Genomic DNA, 19,642 nt, shown 5'->3' on the forward strand with positions numbered 1-19,642 from the left:
AGTATCTAAACCAGTGCAGTTGATGCTATGATATTGATATGCTGAGCATTTATGAACATTATCAAAATACAAAATAAGGACAGACGTGTCTGTTTCAGAGGTGGTTACAACCCACCCATGTTGTGGCTTGTGTAGTTTCCAGCCTGCCCACAAAATTACTCCCCCAAGTTAATGATATTACCACAATGATATAGTAGAGTACGGTTAGGTAAGAATATCCTTAAGTGCCATGTGAAAATGACACCGTTTAAAATATTCATCTTGAAATATGGTTAGTCGCATATTTTTATGAGAGGCCACACTGTTCGGGAGGCTAAGCAAGGATACAAGCAAGGATCCTTATCATAGCAGAATTGCTAGCGAGATCCACCCATGTCTGTTGTAATGACTATGCTATCAAGGAGAAGCAAACTTTTGACACACTGCCAACATTGGAGCCCTGTGAGTGCTAAGAGTTTCAGCCACATCTGGCCAAAGAGATAAATAGATCAAATTCCCAGGAACCTTCCCTAGCATAAGCTGTTTTGGTCTCCCACTCTACACACAAAGATGATAGATCATAAACTATTGCTCTTTGGAGCATCTTGGGCTTGAAACTTTGGGGACAGGAAATTGTACTCTCTCTTTCTAAGCACATAGTGTAAATTACTCTTCTTGAGAGTTCTGTTGCTGGTGAGGGAGTGCTCCCCAAGGAAAGACATTTCTCTTCCCTTGTAAGGTTCTGTTCTTCTGGGTTTCTCAAAATAATGAACGATCCAGAATTTCTTATTTATACATATACCAGGGACAATGAAAGCCAACTATATAGCAAAGCAAAAAAGCAAGACCTACAATAACACAGAACAAGAATAAAGGAAGTGATGTTTCAAGGGCTTTAGAGATACTTCAACAGGTTTCAATAAAGACATTACTAAAACTGTCAAATCGTAAGACTGTGCAATCCTGTCTTACTTGGAACAGAAGGAAGCCCCATTGACTTACAGCAGGACTTACTCCAGGGAAAGTGTGTCTAGGATGGCACCATTAATTTATTTCTCATTTCAGCCAGTGGCTTAAAACTATAAGGATGCAATCCTATGCATGTTTAGACAGAAAAAAGTCCTACAGCTCCCAGTAATCGCCAGCCGTCATCAATTAGTACAATAATCCTAGACACATTTAACTTTGAATAAGTCTCATTGAACTTACTTTTGAGCAGATATGCATAGGATTGCACTGTAAAACTGCAGTGCTATACCCAATTTCCTGGGTCTCTCGGACTAACCACCACTGATCTCATTACTTCTGTGCAGATAGGTATCAGGATTGCACTGTAAAGCTGCATACATTTGTACAAGATCACCGCAGACGGTGACTGTAGCCATGAAATTAAGAGACGCTTGCTCCTTGGGAGGAAAGCTATGGCAAACCTAGACAGCATAGTAAGAAGCAGAGACATTACCTTGCTGACAAAAGTCCTTCTAATCAAAGCTATGGTTTTCCCAGTAGTCATGTATGGCTGTGAGAGCTGGACTATAAGGAAGGCTGAGCGCCAAAGAATTGATGCTTTCGAACTGTGGTGCTAGAGAAGACTCTTACGAGTCCCCTGGACAGCAAGGAGGTCAAATCAGTCCATCCTAAAGGAAAGCAAACCTGAGTGCTCATTGGAAGGACAGATACTGAAGCTGAAGCTCCAATATTTTGGCCACCTAATGCAAAGAGAAAACTCTCTGGAAAAGACCCTGATGCTGGGAAAGACTGAAGGCAAAAGGAGAAGGGGATGGCAGAGGATGAGATGGCTAGATAGCATCACCGATGCAATGAATATGAACTTGAGCACGCTCCGGGAGAGAGCGCAGGACAGGAAGGCCTGGCGTGCTATGGTCCATGGGGTCACGAAGAGTCGGACACGACTGAATGACTGAACAACAACAAATAAAACAATAGTTCTGAACTAGAAAACAAATATTCAAAGCAAGCATAACCTTAGAAGAGATTCTCTGTCCCTGCTATGTGGGAGAGAAAGGGGGAAACTACTTTTAAGGTGGAATATTCCTTTGTACTTGTATTTCAAGGTAGCATTCCCCCCCCCAACTTCCATGTTAATTGGGAGTTCTTTTTTTAACCAATCAAAAGGCTTTTATTCAGTCTAACCAATTAATTGATGTATAGCCCGATGCTGTGTACATTTGCCTAGAAGTCCTGCTGTGTCCAAGGGGCTGTATTGCAGCCTAAATATTCCAACCTTATTTAAGTTATTGATAACATATTTTTGAATTATTTTAGACATTATAATAAAATAGCTTTGAGGTCAAAGATAGATAGATAGATAGATAGATAGATATTGATTTATTTCTGTTTTACAACATTTATATGTCTCCTGCTACATGATAAAAACTAGCAACAGATTATAAAACAAATATAATGAAACCCACAGCAACAGGAATTTACCGATCTTAAACTGTAAAAATGTCACAAGATCTATAGATTACTAAAAGAATTTAAGAGTAAGCCTATTATGAATTGCCTGTTTTGTTGAATGAATGAATGAATGAATGAATGGATGATTTAAGTCCTGGCTCTCAAAAATATGTGGACAGTCAACAGAAGGAGATGTGAGCAGATGCTTAGCTTACCCCTGCAGGGTTTTAGAGAGGCAATTAAAACATCCCTGCTCAGGCATACATGGGGGCAGTGGGCTGATTTGTTGATTTGGATGAAGTTTCTATTTGGATGGAGATACATTCAATACTTTCCCAAGATCTCACCTGTTTTAATTGTTATTTATGAGAAGCGAGAGTCATGCCAAAACGTGAAGAAGGGGTCTGGGAACAGATAATTCTTGCTTTTACTTTAAACAGATAGAATGTTTTGGAGGGTACTTCTGTGAAGTATGTCTCAAATTTTACTTCATGAAAAAAGAAAAGTGCCTCAGCTCTCTCAGAGATTTGGGAGACTCTGGGTTGAGGAACAGGCTTTGACATAAATATACTCTTTTACCCTGTGCTTTTTGGTTTTGATTTTTGTGACACTCCCAGAGAGCTTTGGCTGTTGGGCAGTAGCGAAATGAAATAAATAAATAAATACGTTTGTGGAACTTGGTTCCAGCTCAGGTATCTCAGGCCTTATCATTGCAGGCCTTTCAGTGGGCCTTAAAGCCAACTTTGGCTTTCTCTTAAATGAAAATTTTATCAAGTGTTTTTATTATTTATTTTATACTGTGAAATTTCAACAAAAGAAAATAAAAATAAAAATAATATAATATATATATACACACACACACACACAGTATATATATGTACATCGATTTGTATATATCCACATCCATGCATACATATGAAACGCATATATATATACACATATACACATATACATATATATATATATATATATATATACACACACACATACACAACTTTCCCACAATTATACATAAGCTTCAACAAAAGTGGACCAGATTTTATCAAGCTGCTGTATATCTGATGTGCTCTTTGCTGGAGGGCTCAATCCTATCCAATGCAGGGCAAGAGAAGCATGGAGGGATCGTCCCCTCCATGTTTCAGCTCCCCTACATTCACAGCTAGACAGCTGATTTCAGTTGTCTAGCCATGGGAAGTCAGGGTGGGGGGCGGGGATGCCAGACGACACATAGGAAGCATTGGAACAGCACTTTTGCCCTCCCCACCCCAGCATGCCCCCAGGAACGTACCATTTTCTCCATTCCACGCTCCTTTTCCAAGCACGGAGCACAGGGCCGTTCTGCACTGCCTACAAGGCAGCACAGGAGGGGGTGGAGGTTGGTTTGCAGGGAACCGACCTCGGAGCGTGGGCTCCGAAGTCAGTTAATTAAGGGAGCAATCCTATGGCCACTAGTCAGCAGCTAGACAGCCATAGGATTGCACCCTATTTGATTTTATTGTTCTCACTGTGCTACACATTACCCATTTTAGTTGGCCTTGCCGGTCCATGTTAGTTATGCATGTTATGATGACAATGATTATGGTGTTTTTATTGTTTTAATATTTTACTGTTGTTTATATATCGTAAATGTATATATTGGCAGCTGCCTTTGGAGGGTTTTGTCCTACAAGGCGGCCTACAGACGTCATAAATAAATAAATAAAATGTAAAAGTAGAAGGGTTGCCTTGGGGAAGTCATAGTTTCGCAGATGAATTTCAAAATGGAAGAAGTCCATGCACGTACACTGAATGTACCCTGAGCATGGATTGGAGAAAGAGTGGGATAAATGTGATAGGGTACAGGGCATCATTCCCCAACCTGGTGCCCTCCAGATGTTTTCGACCACAACTCCCAAGATTTCTGAGTATTGGCCATGCTGGCTGGGGCTGATGGGAGCTGAAGTCCAAAAGATCTGGAAGGTAGGAGGTTGAGGAAGGCTGGTCTAGGGTACTGAGTAATTTGTGCAAATTTTTAACAGGCACATACTGGCTTCCCATTCCGTGTAACATCCAACATGCTGCTTTGCAGAGCCGGCCCTATCATTAGGCAGAGTAAGGTGGCTGCTTCAGCCAGCACATTCTAGGGGGCAGAGAGTGGTGTCAAGATATTGTATGGCAGAGCTGTGTGTGCTACACCCTCAGATGCAATGCAGGATGCTATCCCATCAACAGGGCTGGCCCAAAATATGTTGCTACCTTAGGCAAAGGACAAGATGGCGCCTTCCCCCTATCCCCCAGCTGTTCCACCTGGATTGGTAATTGAATTTTACTTTAATACTGGTGATGGCTCAGTGAGCTGTACTGTACCTGAGGGCAGCAGGCTAGTTTGGGGAGTGCAGGACAGGCTGTATGGCACATATAGCTCTGTCCCTAGCCAAGGGAAATAGTCAGGGGGCTCAGGAGAAATTGTCAGAGGGCTTCCACTGCTGCCCTCTAGAATTTGCTGCCTGAGGCAGTTACTACACACTGGCTAATGGTAGGGCCTGCCTTGATCCAACTGTCGATCCAGTCACCTTCTGCTCAGGGAAGGAGTGGGCGTATTATGTTCTCTTCACCTCAGGCAGCAAAATGTCTGCTGCTTTGCCTTAATTCTAAGGCCAGCAGGGGAGGGGAAAACAGGGGTCTTGCCAAGCTTAATACCCATCCTTTCCTGAATGCAGAGCTGTGCCTGCGAGGAGAGAAGGAAAATCAGGGGCTGGATTGTGCCTCAAGTTAACCTTGCTTTGAGCTCCTTGGAGGCAGGGAAGGAATGCAAATGTGACAGATAAATGAATGAATACATAAATATAGTTCACAACGAGTGCTGTAAATCTTCTAATCCTCAAATCCTCCTCTAAATGCACTACAGATATTTTGGCCTGCAGCAAAGGAGAAGGTGGATTTATGTAAACTGGCCGGGAAAGATGCCCATGTAAGTACAACACGTATCTAAATTGCTTTCTCTTGTGGGGGTGCTGGTTAAAATCTGTATATTGATTTAATCAGGTGTACTGAAATGGGTCATAGCTGCATTGTCACCTGTCTGTTATTTTATCTAGCCAAGGGCCCGTTGTCATGACAGTGGGATGGATATGGTGGGAAGGCCTGGATACTGCAAGGACCCCTGTGGGAAGCTGTGCACATCTCTGTGCTTTGCCTGGCCATCCTGCCTAATATCAAAAGTGGAGTGCCATTTTCCCTCTCACCACAGGGCATTTATTTATTTATTTATTTGTATTTTATTTATTGCATTTATATCCTGCCTTTTCCCCTCTTGCAAGGAACCCAAGGTGGCTTACATTCTCCTCCTCCTCCTCCTCTCCATTTTATCCTCACAACAACAACCCTGTGAGGTGGGTTGGGCTGAGAGTCTGTGACGGGCCCAAAGTCACCCAGTGAGCTTCCATGGCCGAGTGGGGACTAGAACCCGGATCTCCCGGCTCCCAGTCCAGCACTCTCACCACTACACCACGCTGGCTCACCTCTAACAATAAATGGAAACCCTTCGCTCACATGAGAGAATTTGAAGAGATGCGCTCAAAGAGAGATGCACTGTGTGTGTGTGTGTGTGTGTGTGTGTGTGTATGGGAAGAGATGTAGATCCAAACCATTAAAAATCAAGACTGTTCTTATTTATTTATTTATTTGAAAAAATGTATAAACCTCACCATCATCCCCAAAATGATTTCCAGGTGGTGTACATGAAACAACCTAAAAACAATGTAATACAATATAAGGCAACAAAAGCAATATACGGTACAATCAAAGTATTAAAAGCAAATAAATCGAGAGGCATCAAACTATTTCCAGCAGATAAAAATGTCAGTTGGGGGTGGTGGTGATGTTGTATGCTTTTATTGCATATTATTATTTGTATCCTGCTTTGGGATTATTTTATAATGAAAAGCAGGTAGGAACTTTCTTAAATAAATAAGGGCACAATCCTATGGTACTTGTAAGCCTCCAATCTTGGAGGCTTACGAGTATCCAGGACAGAGCAGGAGGTGCCGCAGAGGCGATCTTCACCTCCGCTGCACCTCATAGAATCATAGAATAGTGTGGTTGGAAGGGGCCTACAAGGCCATCGAGTCCAACCCCCTGCTCAGTTCAGGAATCCAAGTCAGAGCATTCCTGACAGATGGCTGTCCAGCCTCATCTTGAATGCCTCCAGTGTGGGAGAGCCCACCACCTCCCTAGGGAATGGGTTCCATTGCCATATTGCTCTAACAGGAAGTTTCTCCTGATGTTCAGCCGGAATCTGGCTTCCTGTAACTTGAGCCCATTATTCCGTGTCCTGCATTCTGGGATGATCGAGAAGAAATCCTGGCCTTCTTCTCTGTGACAGCCTTTCAAGTACTTGAAGAGTGCTCTCATACCTTCCCTCAGTCTTCTCTTCTCAAGGCTAAACAAGCCCAGTTCTTTCAGTCTCTCCTCATAGGGCGTTGTTTCCAGTCCCCTGATCATCCTCGTTGCCCTCCTCTGAACCCTCTCCAGCTTGTCTGCATCTTTCTTAAAGTGTGGTGTCCAGAACTGGACACAGTACTCCAGATGAGGCCTAACCAGTGCTGAGTAGAGGGGAACTAGTACTTCCTGGGATTTGGAAGCTATGCTTCTATGAAGGCAGCCCCAAATAGCATTTGCCTTTTTTGCAGCCACATCACATTGTTGGCTCTTATTCAGCTTGTGATCTACAACAATTCTAAGATCCTTCTTGTAGTGCTGTTGAGCCAAGTGCTTCCTTTAACTTGCAGCTCTTCCACCATTTGCAGAGGCAGCGATGCAATCCATGGCTGTGTGGGCTGCCATTCTTCTCCATGCCTCTGTTGGAAAGATGGTCCATCAGGATGTAGCATTGTTCCAGATGCATTGTTGGGAAGGAAAAAAAAAAGATGATGTGGGGAGGTCACCATCTCCCCCCGCCCTGCCTCTGGAATGATGCTACATCCTGATGGAAAACAGTGGGCTGCCAGGCCGTGGCTTGCAGCTGTGAACAGCAGCAAAGCTGTTCATTAAAGAAAGAACCAAATAGAAGACCATCACTGCCACTGCCGTTGCCTCCCTGAGCACATTTGTTTAGATTCCCCCTGCCATCAAAGGTTTTTTTTTTCCCTCCTCACCAACTCCCCAGTGTCTTTCTCCCCACTGCCTCCTTCTGTTTTGGGGGAAGAAAAAACTTTGGCTGAACTCCATTTCTTGGTGCGATGGGTTGATTTATTTTTGATTTAATGTATGTCATGCCTTTCCGCCAAAGCTGATGCTCGAGGTGGCCAACAGTAATCAAATGCAGGTCAAAAACCAAATCTTAATTAAAACCTAAAAGCAGATCCATACAAAAGCACAATAAAAACACCACAATGCATGTGTGGGAGGAATGTGTGGGAATGTTGGGAGGATGCAAGTGCTTGATATAGAATGATTGATGCGCGAGAGTCAAACCTTTGATAAGGCAGACTTTCCTTTTATTCTCTTGAGCGTTTTATAATGAATGCTCTGACCCAGCATGCTACAGTGAGGCTAAATGATGATGTTTCAAGGACAACAGTGTGCCAGTGTGGTATAGTGGTGAGAGTGTTGGACTGGGAGCCAGGAGACCTGGGTTCTAGTCCCCACTCGGCCATGGATGCTCACTGGGTGACTTTGGGCCAGTCGCAGATTCTCAGCCCAACCTACCTCACAGGGCTGTTGTTGTGAGGATAAAATGGAGAGGAGGAAGATTATGCACACTGCCTTGGGTTCCTTAAGGAGGAAAAGAGGTGGGATATAAATGTAATAAACAAACAAACAAACAAACATGGACTGAAGCAGAGCAAAAAGGGTGGATAGTGAACTGTGGCAACAGTTCTATTGAGGGGTGGGCAGAGTGGGGCAGGGTGGGGAGAAAAGGATTCATTACAGGATAGAGCTTCTAGGTTTCCATCATTCACCATGGGTCCTTTGAAGTCAACGAGAGATGCAACGCGTGTGGATTTTCTCTGTTTTTCATCTCTGCGTTTTGAAACAAGCCCGTTTCTACTGGGAATGTGCTGAGCTCAGCTCTATTGCAGCGTATTAACCAATGGAGACTTCTGAATTAATAGGACAACAATTAGTCAGCAGCTGCAATGATGACAGACCTATGAGGCTGGTGTAGATACAGCAATGTGTGCTCTAACTGGCAGTCAGAAATCCCATGCAAAGAGATCTGCTACTCCCTGAGATCCTTTAATTACAGACTGCAGGAACAGAACTAGGGATTTTCTGAATGCAAAACACACACTGAGGGTCCCGTAAATAATCCTCCTTGGACAGGACTGTGATTGATGATGATGAAAAATTAACCTGCCTTTCAGTGTGTATTGTGCAGCTCACAAGGTGGCTTACAATATTATAAAAACAGGAACATACAAATTACAATTAAAAACACAGGGAGAGAGAGAGAGCAGCAGGCAGCAGCAGTTAATGATTTGAAAGCACCAAATGCAGTCTGGAATCAATGTGTCTTTGGGATTTTTTTTGAAAGCCAGCTGTCATGAGGCCATATGGGGAGGGCGTTCCAACATTTAGGGCCACCACTGAGAAGGTGAGTGGTTCGTCACTGAGTGGTCCTTCAGACAATGTGGTCCCAAACCATTTAGGGATTTAAAGGCCCCAAATTAGCTCCTTGAACTGGCCCCAGAAACTAACAATGTAAACAATGCAGAATAGGACTAACATGGTCCGAACGCCTAGCATTAATGTCCCCTTCTCTCCTTTCTTCCCCCACCACTTGTCTCTGCCACACCATTTTCCCCCCACCAATGTCTGACTCTTACAATGTCTGGGTTTGGGCAACACGTCAAACCATGGTTTGCACTAATCATAACGTATAGCTCAATCCATGGTTTGAGGATTCCGATGTACAACAGCCATTGTTTTGAGTTGTTGAACTGCTTTTATTATCTGTCCATTTGACTTTCTACGCTCTTAAATGCCCTCCTGCCTCCTTAGTGCAACCGTCTCTGAAGTGTAGCAGTGGTTCATTGATTCAGACATCATACCAGGCTATATTTAACTGAAACAATGGTTTCCAAGGCCACTTTAAACCGTGATTCTGGTGTAGTTCCCAATCACAAATCATTCAGTTTGTCAATTCAGAAGCCAGGCCATAGTTAACCACCCTTAAAATGTAACATAAGCATTGAGAACTAGGAAGGTGTAACTCATGAGCGTTCCAACTGGAGGTCCGCCTATATTAAAGGCGCAATGGATTTTGAAGAAGCACAAGTACAGAGCGAAAGGGAGAAACGAGCTCAGCGGAAGGCACGTCAAGCAAACCCTCACCGTGACCGCCTTCCACCTAGAACCCTATGTCCTCACTGTGGGAAGCTGTGCAGATCCAGAGTCAGACTTCACAGCCACCGGCAGATCCACTGCTAAGACCCTATCTCTGGAAGACAACCTTACTCGGTCACGAATGATCGCCATGATGATAATGATGACCACCCTTAACTATGGTTTGGTGTGAAAGTTGGGTGCTGTATAAAAATTATTTAAAAAATAATGAAACCTGTTCACAGGCTTACAATCTTAAAAGAACAGAAACGAATTCTCTCCAGGTTCTTTCTACCTTCCTACAGATCCCTAGATATCCTGCCTTCCTCGATAGCATATTGGCCTGGCCACTGGATATGCGACTTTATTGTGTGTGTATTTTGCCCTGTTAATCATGATTAATAATTTCTGCCCTTCTTTCCACAATAGACAGAATGTGCCAACTTCATCAGAGTCCTTCAGCCCTACAACAGGACCCATGTTTATGTCTGCGGTACCGGAGCTTTCCACCCGGTCTGTGGCTATATAGAACTTGGAACGCACAAAGAGGTAATTTAATCCATTCCCAAATGATGCATGACAAGCAATGGCTCTAACTTTCCCTAGCATTCATCATTCCCCTGAAAAATACAGGCAATGGCCATATAAAAAATGATCTGACAGCCCTTTATACAAACAACAGGGCAATGTTCAGTTTTTACCAGTCGTGTAAGAACTCATGTTCTCACATTTTTTGATGTGTGCATATTGCACGTTGGCAAAACCTCTGTGTGAAAACAAGGTGATTTATGTGGTTCTACACAGGCTCGCTTTTTCAGATGATTAATGATGTAAAGAGCACATTTTAACCCAGATGCCTTACAGGACCTTGCCCCAGCAGGGAATAGTGGTAAGTGAAAGGGACCCCTCCAGTCCATTTAAATGGGCAGTGTGATACAGCAGGCAGAGTGTTGGATATGGAACTTGGCTCAAATCCCTGCTTAGCCATGATTCTCTCTGGATCACTCTCTGTCCTTTGCCTGGCTCACAAGACTGTAGAGCAGCCTTCCCCAACCTGGATCTAGGGAAGATCAATAATAGGGATGATCAATAACCTAGGGATCTAGGGAAGATTAAAACTAGTACTACATAATGGCTATCGGCTTATGGAAAGAACTGTGCTCATCTGCCCTAAACACATGATCAGCACCTCATCAAGAGAGAGAGAGAGAGGGAAAAGTAAAGCAGGGGAGAAGGAATGTATCTTTATGATCTTAAAACTGAGCATAGATTTCTCTGTGCAAAAGCCACATTCTTTCTATTTATTTCTGTATCTTCAAAAGGCCAGAAGGCCAGTGTACTAATTTTTGTAATCATCAAGCAAAACAATCATGATTTGTTGGAGTCGAAACTCTAATCTCGTGTTGGGGAAGCAAAAGTTCAAGATGTTCTTCCTCTCTCTAATGAGCTTTTCATACCTGCTGGTCAACCTCTGAGACCTACCAGCTACCTGCAGTCTCATACCATTCCATAGAAAGATAAATGTCTGGCAGGTGATCAGATGGCTTTCAACCTGGTTTGAAACTATGTAAATCCCCCTCTCCCAAAGGTTCAGCATGATGAGATTAAAAATCTGGGCCTGCTGCCATTGAGGCTGGTGCCAAATTCCACGGAAGCAGGCTGACCATGCCTTCCAGTACAGTAAACATACAGATGTAAGGTCATAAGGACTGCCCTGCTGAATCAGACTAGAGTTGCATCTGTCCCAGGTGTCTCTGGGAAACTCACAAACTGAGTATGAATGTGACAGCTTTCCCATATTGTTTGTTCCCTGCAACTAGCATTCAAAGATATACTGCCTTGAAATATGGAGGTTCTATTTTGCCGTCGTGGTTAATAGCCACTGATGGTCCTATCATCCAGATCACCTTCCCTTTGATGTTTTGGCCTTGTAAGGATATTGAATTATTGATTCATCATCATTTCTTTATCACGGTTATAAGACCCATTTTGTACATTATTGATTGTTTGGGCCCAGATTGAAACACTCCTGTGCCCATAAATCAATTTGCAACTGTTGATGGATGTTTATGGGCTGAACATGTTTGCCAAATTCATTTACAGTATGTATGTATGTATGTATTTATTGCATTTATATCCCGCCCTTTTTCCTCTTGCAAGCAACGCAAGGAAGCTTACATTATCCTCCTTTCCATTTTATCCTCACAACAACAGCTCTGTGAGGTAGGATGGGCTGAGAGTCTGTGACTGGCCCAAAGTCACTCAGTGAGCTGCCATTGCCAAGTGGGGACTAGAACCCGGATCTCCCAGCTCTCAGTCCAACACTCTCACCACTGCACCACGCTGGCTCTACAGTGCCATGTAAAACAGACCTGTACATATATCATGCACATAGTCCTTGCCTGCCCTATGCCTTCTGTGGTGATAGATGTGCGCATGGCTTTGAGGGGCCAGGGATTGTGCTTGACCCTTGTTCTCCCGTGTGCTCTGTAGTCTGGGCAGGCCGTTAATCCTGGTTTGGAATAAGGCAGATAGCTGATCCTGTTGATGCTGTCTGCCCTCTTGGAATACTTCACCGGCCCTCTGAGACCAGTCTCAAGCTGTTTTCCTTCTGTAAAATGTTATTCACCACCAGTTACCAGGCAGGAGAGTTCAAGACAGACCGCACACATGAAGCTGTGCGGTGGGGATGTGAAGGGCAAGATTAGCCTCCAGTCCAGTATGTCTGTCAGTTCAGTTGCAAAGATGGAAGGAAGTCCTTGTGTAAGCTGTCCTCTTATATTATGTCTGTCTTCGCCCTCAAGGTCAGTTCCCTAAGGTAGAAATGCCAATACTCATGTAGCGTGGCTAGGCTCTGGCGCCACTGGGCAGTCAGTAGAGCAGCCTTGCCCAGCCTGGAACCCTCAAGATGTTTTGGACTACAATTCCCATCAGCACCAGCCAACATGGCTGAAAGTTGGTGGTGATGGGTTGTAGTCCAAAACATCTGGAGGGCTCCAGGTTGCGGAAGACTGCAGTAGACAGTGCGCTGGGACTGAACAGAGTCACTCTTGAGCAGGGGAGCCTCGTGGCTCTGATGTCAGTGGGCTGTGAACCTGCTCTGGGTTTCAGTCCGAACCAGTCAGAACTCTAAAGGAGCTATCCAAGGTGCTCAACTCTATCCCCCAAGTGGATCCAACACCTTAGATAGCTCCTTTAGAGTTCTGACTGGTTCTGACCAAAACCCAGAGTGGATTCGCAGCCCCACTAACGTCAGAGCCATCGGACACCACTGCTCTTGAACGCCCTGTCGGAGTCCCCGTCCCCCCTGGCTGGCTTTTAAGGATCAAACTCACCTTTTAGTTTGAACAGAACCAATGAATATACAGTCTAACCAACTTAATGTTGTGCGTTTCCCCGAAGTGAACATAAATCTGCTCATGAAAGGGAAATAGTCAGCTATCGAAAGCTGCAAAGAAAACCCGAGACTCATAATTCAGTCCACCTCCATTTCCTACATGGGCCTTTCTGTCTGAAATCAGACCATCTCCTGCCTGCAACACCGAGCTAATGAATGTGTCCTTTGTATGCAGGAAGTAGTGTTCAGATTTGAAGCTCAGAACTTGGAGTCTGGCAGATTGAAATGTCCTTTTGATCCCCAACAGCCTTTTGCATCAGTCATGGCAGGTAAGATTTCAGTTCTGGGGGTGATTTCGCACTTGTCATTGCATGGGAGCATTTAAGAACCGGTGTTACATAGAGCCTGCAAGACTGAACTGTGAATCAGCAAATTCAGATCTCACTTCTGCATAGGGATAGGCAGATTCCCTACCTTTGGGTCTGTGGGGAATCCACCCACAGGGGGGAGGTGATCCATTCCTCCCCCCGGAATCCTCTTCTGCTGACTCCACTCTGCGGCGATTCTGCAGAGCCGCCAGCCAGCACCGAAGTGCCAGCGATACGGCTGCCATGCCATATCACTGGCTGAAGGGGACTTGACTGCAGATGCAAATGGCGTCCAGGATGCCATTTGCATCCATAAAGGCCTTAGTTTAAGGTAAATGCAGCCATAAATGGGGACTTGACTGCGGCCACAAATGGCATCCTGGACGCCATTTATGTCCCTGTTTTACGTGATAGGCTACGAAAATATTTGCGTAGCCTATCGTGTGAATGAAAAGCATGGATGCAAATGGTGTCCTGGACGCCATTTGCGTCCGCAGTCAGTCCCTTCAGCCAGCGATACAGCATGGCGGCCATATCACTGGAAATCCGGAGCCAGAAGATCCGGCCCAAGAGGATTCCACGGGGAGGCGGAGGTAAGTGTTCCGTTCCACCACAGACTCCAGGGTGGAATAAGTTTAAATAAGAGAGAGAGAGAGAGAGAGAGAGAGAGAGAGAGAAAGAAAGAAAGAAAGAAAGAAAGAAAGAAAGAAAATTTAGGATTTGCATAGGCACAATTCAAGAATGAAGGCTAAATTCTTGCCATTTTGAAGGGTTCAGAACAATCCACCTAGATTAATGTGTTGCAGTCTTTACAACAACCTTGTAAAGTGGGTTGGCATTATTGTCCATGCTGCAGATTGGGGGTGGAGGTAGGGCCTGAGGCAGAGAGGGTGTCTTGCCACCTAGGGATGGTGGAGAATTCTGCCACGGACTCCAATGAGGCCGGATTCTGTATAATCCCACTACGCTATTTGCGTTCCCCTTTTTTTCGCTGTAATAGCCTACGTAAATATTTACATAAGCTAAAACGGCTAAAAATAGGGAACACAAATGGCGGCCGCCATAGCCGCCGCCATTTGCGTACGCTGTTGTGTTTTTTTTTGCTTGCCATGATAGGCTATGTAAATACTTACGTAGCCTCTCACGGCAGCTTCGCAGGACGCAAATGGCAGCTGCTACGGTGGCTGCCATTTGCTTCCGCAGCAGCCCGTCCGTGGCCGGAACTCTGGCTGCGGATGGCCCTGGCTGGCGGCTCTGCGGAGCCGGCCAGGAAGGATTCTGGGGGGAGGGACGGAGCACCCCCCCCCACCGCGAATCACATCTGCGATAAGGTAAGTGACTTTCATACGTCCCTACGAATTTCAAAGTATTTGCCTTTGACACCCCTATGTTAAGTAGGGATGTATGGGCTGCGTAAAATCCATTCTGTCTGTGTTTTGCAGATTGTCAGGTGCCTTTTGTTCCGTTGTCTGTCCACAGGTGGATGTGAATATTTTTTTTCTGTCATGAGGAAAAATATGCAAATAATTACGTAAGTATTTACATAATTTATCTTAGTACGTAACATTTAGTGTATTGTCTCCCCATTCAACGTTTCCTCGGCAGAAACTTACATATTTTCCTATGAATGTATATGCATAAATTTTGGGAAAGTAAAAAAAATAAATACATCTGAAAGTCCACGGACTCTGCACGGCCTGAGGGGGTCACTCCATAACGGATTCCGCAGGTCGGATTCTTAGATATCCAAGCTCATTTTAGTCCATCTCGAATTTCTCCAGCATCTCTAATGTGAAGTGCACTCAGCTTAGAATAATTTTTTGTTTATTACAAACTTGTTGCATTCTTAAGATCAGAGCCTAAAAGCACTGCTATCCTATGCATGTTTAGACAGAAAAAAGCCCTACAACTCCTAGCATGAGTTTATGATTCTTGCATACCCCTCCCTTACCATTAGTCTCAGATGACTGCCGATTTAGCAGAGGAATTCTTGTACGTTGGCTGCCATGAAAAAGTGGGCGGGAAGCAATATTTATTTTTGGCTCAAGCCCCTGCCTAGAGCCGTGATGTTTCTTCCCGCATTGTATTGCTGTTATCCTCTCCTTTCTTGCTAGCGGTGAACTTGTGCAGCATCCCTGAGACTCACGAAGCGTGTAGGCAAGTACTACACAAGCAGTGACTCACTAGCAGCATGGGAACTTGAGTCCCAAATGATTAGCATCTCTGGGTGGAGAAGAGCAAACAAAATCAGTGTGTGTCTAGGGGCTTACAGGTTAGGAATTCATAGGTTGTATGGAAGAGTGGATTTGTTTGTTTTTCTTAGGGCACAATCCTCTGCATGTTTAGACAGAAAGAAGTCCTACAACTCTGGCTGGGGCATGCTGGGAGTTGTAGGACTTCTTTCTGTCATAGGATTGTGCCCCAAGGCAATGAGTGGAAGTACAATATCACCCTGTCTTCTTCCTACCCTTGAATCATATGTGGTGGAGTCGGATGCTTGCTGTCATGGGGCGTTTGATTAATTTCTACACTTCAGGATATACAGCGGCTACCTCTGCTACCGTCATTGTTTCTTAGCCTCTGCCCGCTTTCATTTAACTTGCCCATCAAGATGTGCTCCTTATGTAAGATAAGAGGGATGCACCACGACATTTCTATTTGTGGCAGAAAAGAAGGTGTATTAAGTTTCTTTGAAGGATTGGTCACAGTATGTTTATAAAAAGAATATGACTAATGTTCAGCCTTTATTCTCAGATAATGAGATTGATGATTCCTAATCCTGACCCTGCCAAGGTCCAAGACTTCCATTATTTAATAAACAATGGGGGTTGTCTGTCTCGGGATACTCTACCTCTTTTAAATGACCATAAGGCATTCTTTAAAGGATTCTTAGGAAATTCTCCTGTTCTCTCTTTTCTTTGAGACAAAGGCAATGATTTATTATTGTGTTTAGTAATTTTCTAAGGTACAATGTCCTCTCTGAAATGTCATGAGGGGAGGATATTTCAATGGCTTGGTTAATAAATGCATAAGGTATCTAACATTCATTCATTCATTTATTTATTTATAACAGTGGTATCCCACCCTATATCATTCGGATCTCTGAGTGGCATACAGTTAAAACTAATGTAAGCAGTGTAAAACAATAAATAATTTAAATAGCTGAAAACAGATTGAATCATTAAGCTAGCTAATACCGATTTAAAATCTAAAACAATAAAACAGTTAAAACAGTGCACAAACTCAGGGCTTTCCCCTCAAAGACTTTGGTAAAAAGCCATGTTTTAACTTAGTGCTGAAATGAAACCTGTCTGCACCAATGGGGCCTCCAAGGGGAGGGCATTCCACAACCGGGGTGCCCTTCAATTGCTCTATTCCACTTACATTCTATAAGGCGAATCCAGTATCAAAGATCCTGGGACTTAATCATCATAGCTGGGACTTATGCTAGCAAAGTGCTTTCAGGACAGTGTGTGTTAAGGCAGGTTGAGGTGGACATCAGGCTTGTAAGAGCTACTTTGTGTGTTATTGAAGTCTGAGGCCCACCAGGCAAGGCCAGGTGCAAAATAGTGGCTTGGGGAGGTGGAGCCAGAGAAAAATTGGTGGTTCAGAGGGTGGAACCAATTATCTACTTCACCCCATGAGCCATGCCCTGGGATAACCTACATATAAAACTACATCTGAGTTACAACAGATCAGGGATTCAAACAGGAAGGTCTACAACTGGCCAGCACAAAGACTTGGTCAACAGCAACCAATATGACTAAGATTTTACAAGTAAGAATCATCGAGGCTCAGAGATAAACAATTAGCTTAAGGTCAATGCTAATCACCCAGAGTGGCTGGGTGACCAATAAATTTAATAAATAAATAAATAAATAAATAAAATGGCAGATTTTTTTTTCACTTGCAGTGTTCAGGACCAACGTTTTGCACTATCACTCTTAAAGCCCCATAAAGTCGCATTTTCAGCTAGGGAAGGCTCAGAGTGATACAACTTGCCCATTGATCAGGATAGTCACTGAGCATAGGACTATAGCCTTTTTGTTGCTATTGTTAAACAATTTGGACTCAGAAGAAATATTTGCTGATTGGCAAATCATCCAGAGATCTAACAGTAGATCCTGATCGAGATTTGTTGTTCAGTCGTTAAGTCATGTCTGACTCTTCGTGACCCCATGGACCATAGCATGCCAGGCCTTCCTGTCCTCCGCTCTCTCCCGGAGCATGCTCAAGTTCATATTTATTGCATTGGTGATGCTATCTAGCCATCTCATCCTCTGCCGTCCCCTTCTCCTTTTGCCTTCAATCTTTCCCAGCATCAGGGTCTTTCCCAGGGAGTTTTCTCTTCGCATTAGGTGGCCAAAATATTGGAGCTTCAGTTTCAGTATCTGTCCTTCCAATGAGCAGTCAGGGTTGATTTCCTTTAGGATGGACTGATCTGACCTCCTTGCAGTCCAGGGGACTCGTAAGAGTCTTCTCCAGCACCACAGTTCGAAAGCATTAATTCTTCGGCACTCAGCCTTCCTTATAGTCCAGCTCTCACAGCCATACATGACTACTGGGAAAACCATAGCTTTGATTATATGGACCTTTGTCAGCAAGGTGATGTCTCTGCTTCTTACTATGCTGTCTAGGTTTGCCATAGCTTTCCTCCCAAGGAGCAAGCGTCTTTTAATTTTGTGGCTACAGTCACTGTCTGCGGTGATCTTGGAGCCCAAGAAAATAAAGTCTGTCACTGCTTCCATTTCTTCCCCTTCTATATGCCAGGAATTGATGGGGCCAGATGCCATGATCTTAGTTGTTTTAATGTTGAGTTTCAAACCAGCTTTTGCACTCTCCTCTTTCACCCTCAACAAGAGGCTCTTTAGATCCTCTTCACTTTCTGCCATTAGGGTGGTATCGTCTGCGATCTGAGGTTGTTGATAATTCTCCCAGCAATCTGAATTTCAACCTGTGATTCATCCAACCCAGCATTTCTCATGATGTACTCTGCATATTAGTTAAATAAGCAGGGCAACAATATACAGCCTTGTTGTACTCCTTTCCCAATTTTGAACCAATCGGTTGTTCCATGTCCAGTTCTTACTGTTGCTTCTTGACCCTCGTACAGGTTTTTCAGGAGACAGATAAGGTGGTCTGGTACTCCCATCTCTTTCAGAATTTGCCACAGTTTGTTGTGATCCACACAATCAAAGGCTTTATCGTAGTCAATGAAGAAGAAATAGACGCTTCTGGAATTATCTTGCTTTCTTCATGATCCAGCAAATGTTGGCGATTTGATTAGGGAAGTATGAAAGTCACTTACCTTTTCGCAGGGGTGATTCGCGGTGGGGGGGAGGCGCTTCGCTTCTCCCCCCCGAAGTTCAGGCGAGGGGGGGAGGTGTCCCGCCTTGCCCGGCCGAAATTCAGGCCAGGGGGGGAGGCGCCCCGCCTCGCCCGGCCGAAATTCAGGCCAGGGAGAAGCGCCCCGTCTCCCCGGCCGCGAAAGAAAAAGTAAAAAACAAACAAACCCCGTGATAGGCTACGTGACGATTAACGTAGCCTATCATGGCTAGACTTCCAAAGTCAGCCGTGATAGGCTATGTTAATCGTCACATAGCCTATCACGGGTGACTTTGGGGGAAAAAAAAAAGCGCATACGCAAATGGCGGCAGCCCATGGGCGCCGCCATTTGCGTTCCTTATTTTGGCACGTCTAGTCTACGTAAATCTTTACGTAGACTAGACGTGCCAAAATAAGGAATGCAAATGGCGGCGCCCATGGGCCGCCGCCATTTGCGTACGCGCTTTTTTTTCCCCAAAGTCACCCGTGATAGGATACGTGACAATTAACGTAGCCTATCACGGCTGACTTTGGAAATCTAGCCATGATAGGCTACGTAAATCATCACGTAGCCTATCACGGGTGTTTTTTTTTTTTACTTACTTTTTTATTTTGTAATGGCGGCGGCGGCAGCCGGTCAGGAGACTGGCCGCCGCCCCCACCCCTGACGAACCGCCGCCAAACCGCCGCCGGGACCCGCCGCCGAGAGGGACATTCGCTGAAGGTAAGTCCCATCCCGAGGGGGGCGGGGGGCCGGCAGAGAATTTCCCCAACACTTTTGGGGGGCCGAATGCCTCGGCGCTCAGCCTCCCGAAGATTCGGGGAGAAATTCTCCGCCATCCCTAGATTTGATCTCTAGTTCCTCTGCCTCTTCGAAACCCAGGTTGTACTTCCAGTAGTTCTT

General features: G+C 44.6%; 1 protein-coding gene across 5 annotated transcripts in view; it reads left to right on the forward strand.

Moving 5' to 3' along the window:
* The window catches only part of SEMA3D (semaphorin 3D), a 281,441-nt gene that overhangs the window by 127,072 nt on the left and 134,727 nt on the right, over positions 1–19,642 (forward strand). For all 5 annotated transcript variants that reach the window (XR_014784492.1, XM_084811190.1, XM_084811192.1 and 2 more), the window contains exons 4-6: positions 5,288–5,350; positions 10,138–10,257; positions 13,281–13,374. Coding sequence is in view for 4 of the 5 variants with exons in the window: in XM_084811190.1 (XP_084667316.1) it covers positions 5,288–5,350; positions 10,138–10,257; positions 13,281–13,374 (277 nt within the window). In the remaining variant the exon portion in view is untranslated. The remainder of the gene's footprint in view (positions 1–5,287; positions 5,351–10,137; positions 10,258–13,280; positions 13,375–19,642) is intronic.

This window comes from Heloderma suspectum, chromosome 7 (genome assembly GCF_057233095.1).
Source record: "Heloderma suspectum isolate Gila_16-S chromosome 7, 16-S_ref, whole genome shotgun sequence".
Taxonomy (NCBI): Eukaryota; Metazoa; Chordata; class Lepidosauria; order Squamata; family Helodermatidae; genus Heloderma; species Heloderma suspectum.